Below are 14,753 nucleotides of genomic sequence, written 5' to 3' on the forward strand. Positions count from 1 at the left end.
ATGCCCGACTTGGTTGTTTACTACATCTTCTGTGTTTCTGAACAGTGTGGATTTACTCAAAATCTCTTTGGGCTCCCTAGGCATATTTCTGGACTGCTCACACTTGTGCATTCACACGTTCTGTTTCACAGAGCTTCTGGTGCTTGTGTAGTGTTATATATAGTAAGGTCTTGGATGGAATACGTGTTAAAGCTTCAGCTCCTGCAGCTGAAGGGGCTCGTGAGCAGAACAATTACATCAAGAATAGTCTGCCTTAATTTTTCATGTGTTTTTTTCCTGTCATTAATAGTACCTGTTTTCTGTGTTTGCTCTAGACTTGTTATCCTTTTCACGGATGAGCTGGGCCATATTTCCCACTGGAGAGCCATAATGGCAGGAAGCCTGGCTGGCATGGTTGCAACCATCGTGACTTACCCCACTGATGTCATCAAGACACGACTCATTGTGCAGAACCGACTGGAACCATCTTATGAAGGGATTCTTCATGCTTTTTACAAAATCTATCATCAAGAAGGACTCCGTGCGCTCTACCGTGGCGTTTCACCAGCTATTTTAGGTAAAATAATGATAATGGGGAAAAATCACCATTGCACATTACTGGTTGCAGCTATGTGGCATGTCCATTTACTCACCTGATTTCAAAAGTAAATAGTAATGCTTTTCTGTAGAAGGTGTGTAGATTTACAGGGCGTGGCACTGCTGATTACCTCTGCAGCAGCTTTATTGATTCAAATTATGACCCAGTGCATAGGATTTTATGTATAGTCAAATGTTCAACAAAATACTCTTTTCTTTCCTTTATTGATGATTTGGTTGTGCTTGGATGCAAGACTTTCACCATTTAACTCTTAAAAAAATAGATTTAAAAATATATACATGTGGTGTTGCTACTGCCTTAATGTGAGAGTGTCTCCCTGGCTGTTCACTGAAACCATGAGCAGTGATGTATAAGTGATGTGAAAAGTGAAGATTCATATTCTCTCTCTACAAAAAATGACTTTTTAATTATTTCTTTACTCTCCATATCTTTTAAAAATGCCATTTAACTTTGAGTCCACTTTTCCACAATATATTATAAAAAAAAATGCAAAATAATATGTAATCCCACTACAAAATTGATGAGAGCACGAAAGAAACAGGAGAGGACAGAATTGTCCCTCATCAGCTCGACTGAAGAGGAAACACTGTTTATTCATACAAGTGCCGGGCTTGGGTTGGACTGGAGAAAGAGCTTCTCACAAAAAAGGGAAACCAAAGAAAGAGCTGACCTGTCATAAGACTAAAGCAGTTGATAATTCTGACAATATGCACATTTTAGTATATAAATGTATGCCCCTATCAGCACATCTAGATGCTACAATATGGATGTTTGGTGGGAAATCAGTGACTAAAAAGTAAAGTTCTTCAAAATATTGATCAGCTTTGAGCAACGTGTGGTGTGTACTGGCAGTGACTCATCCCATCTTTCTAGGTTACCTGATGAGCAGCTCTGTTTTCTTAGCATACAGTGTGCTGATTTAAACCTGTCTGCTTTGCTTTCTAGGTGCTGTCCCATTTTCTGCAGGCTCATTCTTTGTTTACATCAATCTGGACAAAATCTGGCGAGAACCAATAGTTCATTTCACTCCTCTTCAGAACTTCATAAATGGCTGTGTAGCAGCTGGGGTGGCACAGACACTTTCTTTCCCCTTTGAGACTGTCAAGAGGAAGATGCAGGTACAGAGCATTCGTGTCACTAGTACTTTGTTGTAGGTGCTTGTTGCAGGAGCTTGGGACAAGACCAGGCAGATGATCATGACTGACACTTTATTTCTCTTACCAATAGTCTACAGAGGCTTGGTTTTAAGTTGGTTGGGTTTTGGGCTTGTTTTTTTCTTTTCTTGTTTGTCTGCTTATTGTTTCTTTTTAACATCTGGCAGTTCATGTTACAAGTGTGTTATTACACTTTTAAGGTGGGTTATGGTCATGGGCTTTGTGTCCTTAGTTTTATTTTCTTTTTCGTAGGAATTCCATCTAGTTCTCACAGTTCAGAACTGGCAAACCTTCAGTCTCACACAGGCATTCAGTCCCCTTGGTGGTAGCCAGGATGGAGGAGATCCATGTCATTTTCAGAGCCTGTGCGTCTTACATTTATGCCCGACCTACATACTGGCAACCACAAGAGACTCCTATAGCAAATACTGTCTGAAGGCTCAGAACTATCCTTGTTCTTATTTCTGACTCTTCTGGTTAACTAGTGAGTTCCCAGTTGCTGGTGCTGTTGCTTTCCTGGAGCATCAGCAACACAAGAATTATTAGATCAAGTTACTATATAATTTTCTATTATCTTACTGATCCCTTCTCCTGGAAGTTAAGTAATAATGGTCTAAAAAAAAAAGGAAATAAAAAAACAAACACCAAAACCCACAAAACAACCACTACTTCACAGCTTCCATCTCACTGACATAATTCACTTGATAATGTTGATTTTTTTGTTAGAACCTCATCAGTAGAGTGACAGTGAATAGCTGTCATCATCTAGTGGCTCTCTGGCTGGGGCATATGACTGTGTTCTTTAAGCCTAGTTCGTGGGACTGCAGATTTATGGGAGGCTTTTGTGATCTTATAAAAAAAGCAGTCAGTTGGGGTGGCAGCATTGTATAGCTCCCCATCCCCTTCATGAAGTGGTAGCCTGGCTGGTAAGTCACAAACTAACAAAAGGTCAGTGAAACTGTGAATTCCCCTTCCCTGCACCCCAGGTTCCTTTTTTTCAGACAGGGCTCAGATCCAGTGACAGAGAAGCTTTCATTGTCCTCTCTCAGTCTTGTAACAGAGGACCTCAGCAGAAGTAATGTCTTGTATTAGACCAGCTCATGTAGCTGGTGTGTCCAGAAGTCAAGCTTTAACCTAGGCCCTTTCGTCAGGTATCACAGAAAACATCTCGGGTGAGAAAGACATTCTGAACATGAAAACTTGACCATTTTTTCCAGCTGTGTCAATGGGTCTAAGAAAAGCAATTACTCCTTACAAGTCCTCGTTTTCTTTATATCCTTAATCTCACAGCAGTACTGTTGTCCTAAAGAATAAAGAAAGGCATTTACTCTGATATTTACATTTTAATGTTTTCTGTCAATATAAAAGTTACTTCAACATTCAGTGTGATGTTAAGTTCTGTGCCAAGCTTTGTCTTGATAGGTGAGAAGTGGAACAGCCCCACCGTTCATTTTCCTGCCACTAGGCTGTACTCTTTCACCAAAGGGATGCTTAAAGCATCTGATTGGCACTTCTAGAAATAAGAAGGGAACTAGATTTATTGCCTAAATATGTAGGAAGTGAATATGCCAAAAATATCTTGGATGGAAAAAGGGCTCAACAACAGAAAGAGTTTTTTCCTCGAAGATGAATTGCAACGACTGAAGAGCGATTTTCCAAGCTTGGAGAAACATCTCCTGTTCAGTGGTTTATTCTGAAGGCATGGGAGAAGGCAAAGGTGTTCTAGAAGAACTAGCTGCCCATATTTTGTTTGGTATTGGAAGTGACATAAGTCACAGAGACTTGTTTTAAATTACACCCAAGCTGATTCTAAATGCTGACTGAAACTCGTATAAGGTCATCCAAGAACTTGTTTTTTCCACAGTTAGCAGCAGGGTATGGCCCAGCTTTGCAGGGGTGAGCTCTGCTTTGTGCTTGCTGGCCGGCATGTTCAGTTTGTAGTGTGGTGGTCAGAAGAGAGGAATGTCTAGGAGAGCACCAGAAAAGGTATCCTGGAAAGTAACCTGGAAAGGGGGAGAATAAGGAAGGGGGTGTGAGAGGGAGATGGACACAGAGCTTCAAGGCGTTTCACTGTTCTGTGGAACGCAGGGAAACAGATACTTCTGATCACAGGCTTTCTCAGATATCATGTTCAGATCAGCCTCCATGCAGTGATTCACCTTTCTAGGTGACAGAAGGAGGGAAGCACCAAAGCCTTCAGTTACCCCGGGCCTGGTGTGTGCTCTGCAGCACATGCAGGGAAATCCTGGCTTTGTTTTGAAGCAGTGCACATTGGTTTCATGCATGAAGAGGAACCCAGCACATTGTGGAGGTCAGCATCAGGTTCTTCTTCCTTCCCTCCTGTCCCACTGATCTGACAGAGGGAGGTAGTATGTTGCCAAAGAGGACTTTTCCAGTGAACCTGCTGGTGATGGGGAACCAGGGATCTGTAAGGCAGTCTCAGGAGCTTCAAAAACTGAGAAACTAGGACACGAGGCTGTCTTCTCTAATTCTGGTGTGGAGTACAAACCTGAGACCAGATACTCAGTTCAGATGACAAGCTTTATCTGACATGCTGGGCAATTTTGGCAGAGTTAGCTCCATTCATCTCCTCACCTAGACAATGTTTGAATTGTTTGCACAGACTGGAATATGGGAGAAATGATAAGGTGTTATTTTTAATCTAAATTGTAGTAATTTAGTTTCATCCTTTCTCATTGTACGTATCTGAATCCTACACTTCTGACGTCAGCAGCTTCTGTCATTGACATCAGTGGGAGTAGGAGCTGACTGTCAGTGAACAATTCTTCCTCTGTTTTGGTGGTGACTTAATGATGTCAGATTTGCTCTGTAACCGTGGCTTCTTTCCCCCTGCTACTAGAATTATCTTTGTCATGTTCACTGTTTCTTGGTTTGGTTCTTTATTTTTTTACAATGATGCTGCATTTGCTAAATATACTTGAATATTCTTCTAAAATGAAATGTTAATTAATATGAGCGAGTCTTACTGAATATGTGAGCCCTCTGTGTTGTACTTGCCCTAATTTTATTCCTTTGTCTTCCTTTTTTCACTTTGCTCCTGATTGGCATGTTAGAGAATTAAGAGGTACTGTATGCATGTTTCAGTATGGAAATACAGCTTTTTTTGTCTATCTGTAGAAGGGGACTAGTGAAGGAGAGGGTTATTCAAAGGGATGTTTTGTATTAAATGCTTTTCTGACTCTTGCTTATGCTGTATCAGTTTCTGAACAAAAGCTTACTGATCTTTATATCCTTCTGACTGTTATTTTTGGCCTGCCTTCCTTACCTGACAATACCCTGTTTCCTGTTAAATCCAGTATCTAAGAGATAATGAAGTACTGCACTTTTACCTTGCAGACTTGCATGGGATAAATTTTAAAAATTTTTTTCTTTCTCTTTTTTTTTATTACCTAAGCAGGGAAACACCTGCTTATGAATGAGTCTGGGTCTAAGGGAAGCGCTGGTAATAGGTTTCCACTTCCCTACCTAATTTTTTTTTGCCTATGATGACCTTCATAAATGCATCTTGGACTGAGCTCTGGCTTTTCAGTAAGGGAAGATGAATTTAGAGCTGTTACATGCTGTACAGAAGATTATTATTAGAATGACACCAATCCCAGGCTATGCGTAGAACTGAAAATCTACAGACATGCAAATGGTCAATGCAAACCTAATACCCAAGTTTGGCACTTCCCTCTGTGCACATGACTCTCAGAGGGAAGCTCAGATACCCTTGGCTGACACTCCTCAGCCTTCATTCCAAATTGATCTGTGACTTTGGTCGTTTTGTTAGGCAAACTGCACAGAGATGACCCTGAAGTTTCACAGATACTCCTCAGCTGCTTACATGAACAAACTTTGTATGATTTGCAGAAGCTCAGTCCTGTCCCCATATTTTGATGGTATAATTTTTTTTTAATTTCTGTGACTAAAACTTGTTTAAAGCTCTCCTTCACCATTAAATGCTACTGAGGTATAGCTTTACCACCAAATTCTTGTAATATAGAATAAGCATACTTTAAATATAGTGCAGCATATTTTTGGTGTTGACTACACAGCATCTTCAAGCTGTGAGGACATCTCTCTGGGGAAAGCACTGCTAAGTAGTGATCTTTCTGTTCTAAAATCCAGGCTTTGAATTCTCCCCACTGCCATAAACAGGCTTGTTGGTTTTAGTTAGTGTTGACTGTTGCCATGCATCACCCAAGAGGTGCCCTCTTTTTCAGTGACAAAAATCAATCCGTTAGGCCTCTGCTGCCTCTAAGTCTGCAATGCGTTTTGGGCATAGTTGCTGGGGGTTTTTTTTGGTTCTTTGGAACACAAGTTGCTCTGCACGTGTGAAATATGATGTAAATGCTCTGAGTTCTTAGCAACCTGGAGAAAATGAACCAGTCATTCCCTTTGTGAGGCAGCCTGTTTAAAGTAAATGCAGTGTTGTGCCCTGTTGGCAGTTTTCTAGTCTGAAGTCAAAGGAAATTATAAACGTTCATTAGAAAAGCACCTTTTCCTTACTGAAATGAGGAGACAGTGCTCCTGCACTGCTTAAACATGTGAAACTTGTAAAGAGTGATCTGTCACTGAAGGTGGCCACTGGTGTGGGCATGGCAGCCTCTGGAAGCTCTCAAGCTGTAATGTCCCTGCTGTTTGTGAGATCTGTGTTCTTGTCAGCTGGGAATATGAAAATTACTGGAGTCATAACCCAGTTTAAAAATAAGAAATCCTTTTTGGGTCATGTGGTTCACACGACATTGCAAAAGCATATGTGCTCTGAGACTTCATGCAGGGAGACCTTTTAATAACCAACACAGCATGGAAGCCTAAGCCTTGAAAATTTTCAGAGTTGCAGCCATTTGACCACAGAGTGGCAAATTCCATAAAGAGTGGCAAATTCCCTAGTGTGGAAGCAAATAAGGAGCAATATTACTACTTTTAGTGTGATTTCCTGTGGAAGTAAGGCTTATATGGTTGTTAGCTGTCTGTCCTTGCTCCCCAATAACTTTTGATCCTGCTGTTCAACTTCAACTAAACTTGACAGAGGAGTGTAGGTTTCAGAGATAGTGTTCACAAAACCTTAAGAAAGTTACAAGTGCACAAGTAGAGGTGAAATTCCAAAAATATTTCACCACAGGTGGAAGCTGCAGTGTAAGTTCTTACCTTTCTTACTTTTCCCTATGACCTCATGCTCCTCTTCTCCTTGCTGCTGGGTTCAGGCATCAGCCAGGACCTCATGCCCTGGGTAATACTTGAATTTGGGCCCAGCATGGCTCCCCTGGTTATTAGCAAATAGGTAATAGACATCAGATTCTGGTTTTGGTAAAATCCCCTTCCTTACTTCTCCTCTTTTCCCTGTGTCTAAATGCTCTGAGCTACCAGCATGTTTGTATTGTTTCACTGCTGTTTCTGGAAAAGTATTTTTATACCACTCTTTCTGAGGCTGTTGCAGAATAGTGCCCTACTGCTTTGGGATCCAGTCCACTGAGAGAGTGCCTGAAAAAAGCTACTGAGTATGACATGGGCTCATCTTCCCTAACAGCCTAGATCAGCTTTTGTGCATTTGAACAAACCTCAGAAGCATTTCTCATAGATTCCCAGACTTCCACAGCAGAGAATCATGAAGACTGCCTGCCTGTGAGGTTGAAACACTGAACAGTGCCAGTGGGAAAATTGGATAAGAGGGGGAAAATTGTAAATTGAGAACTGGAAGCAGGACTGGGCTGATGTAAACAGTCAGGTCTGCCCTGTGACGGTTCATGCTGTGTCTAGTGGACTTTAACTCTGTTCATGCAAGGAGCTGTGGTGTGATAAGTGTGTAATACATGCTCTGAGGTGGATTACAGCAGTAGGCTGGCACTGCAGTACACTAGTCTGTGGGGAGAAAAAAAAAAGGCCAGAGAACACACTGTATAGCAATTTGAAACACAGGAGGTCTGAGGGAGGACAGAATGCAGTTCTCTCCAGATGTTTTTCCCAGGCACTGAAGTGGCCACCACTGCTCCCAGTCCTAGATTTGGCAGTGCCAGCTGATCACGGCCGCCAGCCTCTTACAGCCTCCACAGCTCTGGGATCAGTGTGGTGTGAGAGAGAGCTCTTTAATCTGCTTTGGGGCAAATCAGATGGGGTGGCAACTCAGCCCACCTTTTTAAACTCAGTCAGCTCACCCAGCTGCCATGGCCTGACACCAGTTAGGGTACATTGCTCTGTGTACACAACTATTGCAGCCAGAGATTTCAGTGAGGACAGCAGTGTGCCCAGAGTGACAGCTATGACTGTTACTGCTAACGTGAGTACTTTTGCACCAGCTACGCAGGAAAGGTGAGATAATCTGGCCCCAGTTCAGGTTACAGAGGAGGGGACAACATGTTCCTAGAGTGCAGGGAGCTGGAGGTCAGCTGCTCTGGAACTGGTTGCCTCCTGATAGTTTGTCATTGTTCACCTTCCTACATGCCTGAGTACCATTGGTGGACTTTAGCCAGAGGTAACTCAGCATTACCAAACCACTGACACAGAAGAGACGATGACTGCCAAGTAAGGGTCCCCTCCAGGAGAAAGGACTGATTAGCCCAAGAGAATGAATGCCTTTTTCTCCATTTGAGTAGAATGAAATACTCTTTCAAACATTCAGCCTTCGCCTGAGTGAAATTTCTGTTGACTGTAGTGGCATTTGCTTGAATGAAAACTGCAATCTTTGTCCTTCAGTTTGCTTTGAACTACAATTCCACTTGCCCATTACATGTGACCTTATTAACCCAGACTACAAAGACTTCTTATTTTAGCTTCCAGATTAAGAGCATGAATTCTTGAGGTGTGTTGTAAAGTGCCTTCCTGTACTTTTTTTTTTTTAATTGATCAGAAGTGTAGGACACTTGGATCTGTTGAAAATACATAAATAACAAGGAATTCTACTATATGTGCCATCAGGTTAGCGTGGACCTATGGCAGCTATTCACTATTAGCTGATCTTTCATACTCTGTGCTGATAGTACTGCATACCCAAAAAGAAATAAATAGCAAATCTTTGTACCAGCAAACGTTATGACAGGGAAGGGGGAAATAAAGTACATTGTTTGAGAGGGAAGTATTTCCAAATAGTCTCAGGATGTATGTAAATTCAGATAGTTGCAAACCAAAGTGTCCTCAAGTGCAAGTGGGGATTTTGTTTCTGCACAGCTCTGAGCTCATTCTTAAGTGGCCTAACCACTGTGTCTGTCATCTCCTGACCTGGTGGTCTCTGCTGGGTGCCTGGGTGGTTACTGTGAGCCTTGGAAGGGTTCAAGTGATTGATCTGTTCGTGGACATGGATCCCACTGTAGCTGTGGTGAATTGCATCTATCCTTCAATCCAGAGAGGAACAGAGGAGCAGGAGAGGGGCTGGGGGAGGTCATGGAATGGGAAATCTTTATCAGGGTCTGTGAGATTAGTTCCCAAAATGGGACTGTGTTGTTTTGTCAGTCACCTCATGATGCAGACAACGGAAGAGTTGGTGTCTGAAGAGTCTGCAGGTAACAGCTTGGTTTTTTTCATGACACTTCACCCATATTTAAATATTTTGTTTATATAAAAAAATGTGAGTGCAGGTTTTGTGAGAGAGCAGATGGAGATAATTCTTTAATCATTCAGAGAACCCATCATCCATCAGAGGCAAAAAGATTCTCAGCTTATTCCCCCTACCACCATGACTAACAGCTTGGCTCTGTTGTGAGTGCAGTGAGCTGTACTTTATCTCCAGCTTTCTGCAGCATGAGACAACCACAACTGGGTAAGGGGAAGAATCTTTAAAAATGTTAAAACAAACAGATTTCCATGCAGCTGCCCAGAGTGTAAAGGAGTATCAAAAGAAGGGAACTTGAGCTGCTTTGAAGTGCATGGGATAAAATGTCTCTGTTGTAAACCTGATCTTCTGGGTATGAAATTAGCTGTTTGATTTGTATGTCATAGGAGGTTTCTGAAAAAAAGGTAGAGAAACTAGTTTGATCTGATGCTTCATTTTCTGGCTCTGGTGCCATAAGGCAGTTGTGAGGAATTGCAGTGTTGTAGATGTCCTTAGATGGTGCAGAACACAGCTATATTTTTCATTAAAAGCAGTGCTAAATGAAACACCTTCCTGTTCTATTATTTTTCTTTGATTAACACATTTTAACTTGGTTTAACTGTGTTCCAAAATACTGAAGTTTTAACTACAGGCAGATAATATTTTTAGTTTTCCTTTTGTGGTGGGTGATTCTGAGATTCTGTGGACAATTGTTATTCAAATACTGTTTGTAGGATCTTAGAAACATGCTGCTGTACAACAGAAGGACTGGGGAAGCATACTTCACCCCACAGACTGAGATCTTGAATATGGCTGTAACTATGGTGAATGTTACTATAAATAATCTCTCAGTAAATCTCTTAAGATGTCAGTGGCTGTAGGCAAATTAGAAAGCTGGGGGTTTGACTTACCTCTTTGTTTTTAACTGTCTTCCATATGCTTACTACATGCAGAATGTTGGTGAAACCTGCCGTGTGCTTGTTGGCTGTCTTGGTGTTGTAGGCAGGAGCACTGTAATGAGAACCCCTCGGTAGTGCCTCTGCAGTGCCTACGACAGGGAAGGGGATTAAATCAAACTCACGCAGTTAATTCTGACAGGTCATGCCCTGCCTACCACAGAGACTTAAAAAGGAAGGGGAGCACACATTAGCAGCATTACTGCTTTCCTGAACTCTTCACTGCTTCACTGCCTATAACTTCCTTTACCAAAAAAACTCAGGGAATCGGGCTGAAAGTCCAGAAAGCAGAAGAGAGGTTTGAATCCATCTTTTCTATGACTGCTGTTGAATTTTTAAGGATACTTATATCTCCTGAGTGCTCTTCATCAGTGGTGTGAATTTTACCATTCTTAGTGGAAGAGGGTCCTGAGGTCTCAGTTACAGCACTTGGCATCTTCTACAGGACAGTTTTGAGAGTCTTGAGTACTTGAGTTTCTCAAGTACTTTGGATCAAGGCTTGGAAAGTTATTTCTCAATTTGTCACTGCTGGATTTAGCTGTTTCTTTTAAAATCCTTATACCCCTTAAATAACAGACCCAGAGATTTAATTAATTAAATCATCAGCCCTGCTCTTGTCTGGGGTAAGAGAGCCAGGACATGATAAAAGGCACCCAGAAGATAAGACATAAGGATATGGTGGAAGCCTGTTGCTTTCTTTCTCAGTGCAGACAGCTGCTTTCCCAAAATCACCTCCCAGAGCCCTGTCAAAAAGAAACTATGGTTTTACCTGTTACATGCCATCAGAAGTATTTCACGTGCATTTCAGTCATGCACAAAAAAAAGTGAGGAAAAAATCATGGTATGTGATTTTGTTTGTAGATAAAGGAGACTGTGAAGTTAGTGTGTGGGGTTATTAGGAGCTTTTTGTTAGCTTCTAAATTTTGGTAGTAGACATGCCAGTAGTGCAAGGAGATGTAACACCATTAAAACTATTTGATTAGCAACTTCATTTACATACCTGAGCACGAATTTTGATCTGTTCCCATTTCCAGCATCTAAGTTGCCAAGTATTTGAAATTCTATAGCTGCAGCATCTAGAAAATGTCATCACCACTTGTTGATTTATGAGACTTGTCATAGGCTTAGCACCAGCGTGAAACTGTAGGTCCGTCTGGCCAAGGAGGGGAAAAAATGCTACACCACATGGTGTTTCAGATCAGTGAGGGGATAATGATACCCATATTCACCACTCAGCTCTGCAAGTCCCATTTTATCAAACTCCAGCCCTGTGGTGATCAGCTTGCGTGCACAAGGCATCAGCCTGTGTCCTGGGGTCCCCACACACCCCTGGCTGAGAAGCCTCATTTGCCAAGTGAAACCCTCATTTGTCAGTGTAAAATAAACCCATGGCTGCATGTGCACAGATGGGTGAGGATGGGATTATTCCAGGTCAGGTTATCCTGTCTGTGCTAATGCAGTAGGAGATTAATGAAGGAAGGATTTTGCTGTTAAAAATGACCTGCTACACCTCTTCCATGGGAACAGACACTGTCTATACTGCAGTTGGAAATGTAGCTGCAGTTCAGCAGGATGCTCCCAAGCTAACTGTAACCAGTCTGGATCAACTGACATATAACAAAGATACAGGAGCGTGGGCACCAACTGCTGACCTACAGAATGGAGAAAATAATTGTCTTTAATTGTTCTGGTTTTCCTTTGCTTGTTCTATATCTGTCTGGGTGTCTCTTGAACAGGCCCAGAGTCCTTGGCTCCCCCACTATGGAGCAGTTGATGTCTACTTTACTGGCATGGCTGACTGTTTCCGGCAAACCGTGAAGAACAAAGGTGTGCTCGGGCTTTGGAGCGGTCTCACGCCCAGTCTGCTCAAGGTGAGGTTCTGCTCTCATCCCAATCAGACTATCCTGAAGTAATCAAGACACAATTTTGGACAGTTGGGGTGATAAAGCATATGACATGCCTCTGCACTTATAAGCAGCTCGTAGAAGACAGAGTCTGTGACAAAGCAGATATAACCTCAGGCAGGTTATAAACCAGCTTTGGAACTTGCTTTGATCATATTTCCCAAAATGTAGGCTTGCCTTCTAGATGACACTGCTTTCAAGTCCATTCAAACATCTTTAGAGAAGGGAGTGCTGCTAACACACAGGGTAGGGTGTGGATGGGGGTTGCAAGTGATCCACTTTGGAAAGCTAAACAAGCTCTGCTTCTCAACTGTGCTCCAGCAACTTGACTTGTACCAAGCTGGAAAGAAAACTGTGCTTGTATAAGCCACTTCCCCAGAAGGCAAATGTGGTTTTCCCAAGCAGCTATTCAATGCCTGTGTATCAGTAACTGCAGCCCTTGTGGAGTTGAAAGCATGAAATAAAGCACAGTAGCTTAAAGAGAAGGTAATTTAGTTTATATAAATACATTTTATAGTGCTGCCGTGAGGATTACCTGCATGGAGCACCACTAAGGAGTGCTAATTGAGTGACAAGATGATTGATTGTGATGGCCTGCCTGTGCCTGGCCCTGGCCCTGCCTTGGCTGGTATAAAGCCACGTGGCACCAGAGCTGCTGATTCTGCATGAAGCAAAAGAAGAAAATTGTTCAGTCACTTTGTTGTACGTAGAATAAATCCTGAGTTTCCTATTGGGATTTGCTGAGGTATTTGAGGTATATGGCTGGATTTGATGATCTTAAATGTCTCTTCCAACCTAAAGGATTCTATGATTTGACAAGTTGTGATGATCTATAGGCTAGCACAGTTCCTGTTAATCACAATATTGTTATTACTAGTTATGTACCAGTAATAACTCACTTCTAGCATGCTGCAGGTGCCAGCCTCTTTTGAGGTGGGACTGATTTTACATAAATGAGCACAGCTCTATTAGCAGATCAGGTCAGATTTGAAATTCTATAAGCATCCTTTTTTAAAACGTCTGACCTAAGAATGCTACTACTAAATCTAATACTGTTGTTTTTATCTGACATAGCTTTTTCTTTTTTTATTTTCTCAGATTGTCCCATACTTTGGTGTTATGTTTAGCACCTTTGAATTCTGCAAGCGGGTCTGTCTGTACAGAAACGGTTATATTGAATCCCCTTTAAATTACAAGCTAACTCCTGGTGTGGACCAGAGTTTACAGCCACAAGAACTGAGAGAATTAAAGCTCCTCCGAATGGAAAACTTTGAGCCAAGGAAACCAGCACTTGAAAACTGATGTCAGTGTCCATTTCAGATAGACATACTACCTTTTTTGAGGAACTTTGCAAGAAAGACAGGCTGAACTACAGGTACTAGAGTGCTTGCATGGTTTTAGTACTGAGACACCAGTGTTGGGAGTGGATAGGTCTTGTATCTCACTTGCTGATTGGATATAAACAATACAAATAGCAAGGATATACTGAAGAGGAGAGATGCAACTAGTTCCACTGTGCTATTGGAACTTGAAATTACATTTTTCTGGGTGCTTTTCAATACTGAATAGCCATTTTGAGATAAAACCACTTGCAGAAAAGCAAAAGAACTGAGATGAGAGTATAAATTGTACCTTAAAAAATATTCACAAAATGAAAATGAATTTAAAAAAAAAAAATCTGAGATACTGTGTCAACCAAAAATGATAAACAGACTAAAATACATAAAACAGGCAATAATTTTACTGCAATTTCTATTTTTAGTGATACTGTGTGGACATGGCATTCTGCAGATGTAAGAATTAGTCTCAGTTCAGTCACACTCCAGAATCTACTCTTCAGTTTTTGAGACTTGAGAATAATTTTGTATAAAACTTTGGCGTAAAGATAAAAATATTGCTGCTGCATCTGTGCTTTTGCAAACAGAATGGTGATGTGCAAAACGAACTGGAACACACTGGAATGACAATCTTGGAAACCTAAGTGCATACTAGAAAATCCTCACCCCTTTCTCCTGTGTTGTTACTACGTGTATGTGACTTGTTTCAGGTTTTGAAGAAGTTCTCTAACTGAAAAATTTCCTGAAAAATGCAGTTCTTGAATGTGTTAGATATTTGAGAGCCACAAACATTGTCATGTTGTTTTGGTATTCTTAAAGCTCTATTTTTATATTAAACTACTTTTTAGTTCCTGTGCACAGACCCAGGCCTACTGTGCTGCTCAGAACTCGCCAGCAGAAGAGCACTGTGAGCACAGCCTGTGATTTTTCCACTTTCACTGCTGTGATCCAGGAGCCACAGATAGTTTCTGTAGATAGGAACCTCCGTGCAAGACCTCAAGGCTATTGCCAGTGCCAGTGCAATTCATAGGCCTTTGACCAGTCTAAGAAGCTTTTGGACAATAAAAGATCATCTCTGTGTTATACCTGAGGACCTTTGCTATTACTCTGGTTCCTTTGTAGAAGTAGAGCAGTGGAACAGCCCCATCCTAGAGCCTTCTGATGGAAAACCTTAAACCTTGTGTCCATGTGGGAAGGCAGCTCTGCCTTCTGCAGCGTGTCCCACCAGCCGGGGCTGTGGCACTGTGTGAACCACAGCAGCTCAGTAAGGTGTGTG

At 41.7% G+C, this 14,753-nt stretch overlaps 1 protein-coding gene across 1 annotated transcript; it reads left to right on the forward strand.

Annotated features, from left to right (window-relative positions):
• Window positions 1–314: 314 nt before the first annotated feature.
• On the forward strand, window positions 315–13,603 carry SLC25A43 (solute carrier family 25, member 43; the record flags this gene model as incomplete). The annotated part of the gene is made up of 4 exons (XM_008948280.1): window positions 315–556; window positions 1,544–1,716; window positions 11,973–12,107; window positions 13,239–13,603. Coding segments are annotated over 4 exons (754 nt in total), but the record flags the coding sequence as incomplete, so codon positions are not given.
• Window positions 13,604–14,753: the final 1,150 nt, after the last annotated feature.

The sequence above is a fragment of the Merops nubicus genome, unplaced genomic scaffold (genome assembly GCF_000691845.1).
Source record: "Merops nubicus isolate BGI_N331 unplaced genomic scaffold, ASM69184v1 scaffold29969, whole genome shotgun sequence".
In the NCBI taxonomy this organism is placed as follows: domain Eukaryota; kingdom Metazoa; phylum Chordata; class Aves; order Coraciiformes; family Meropidae; genus Merops; species Merops nubicus.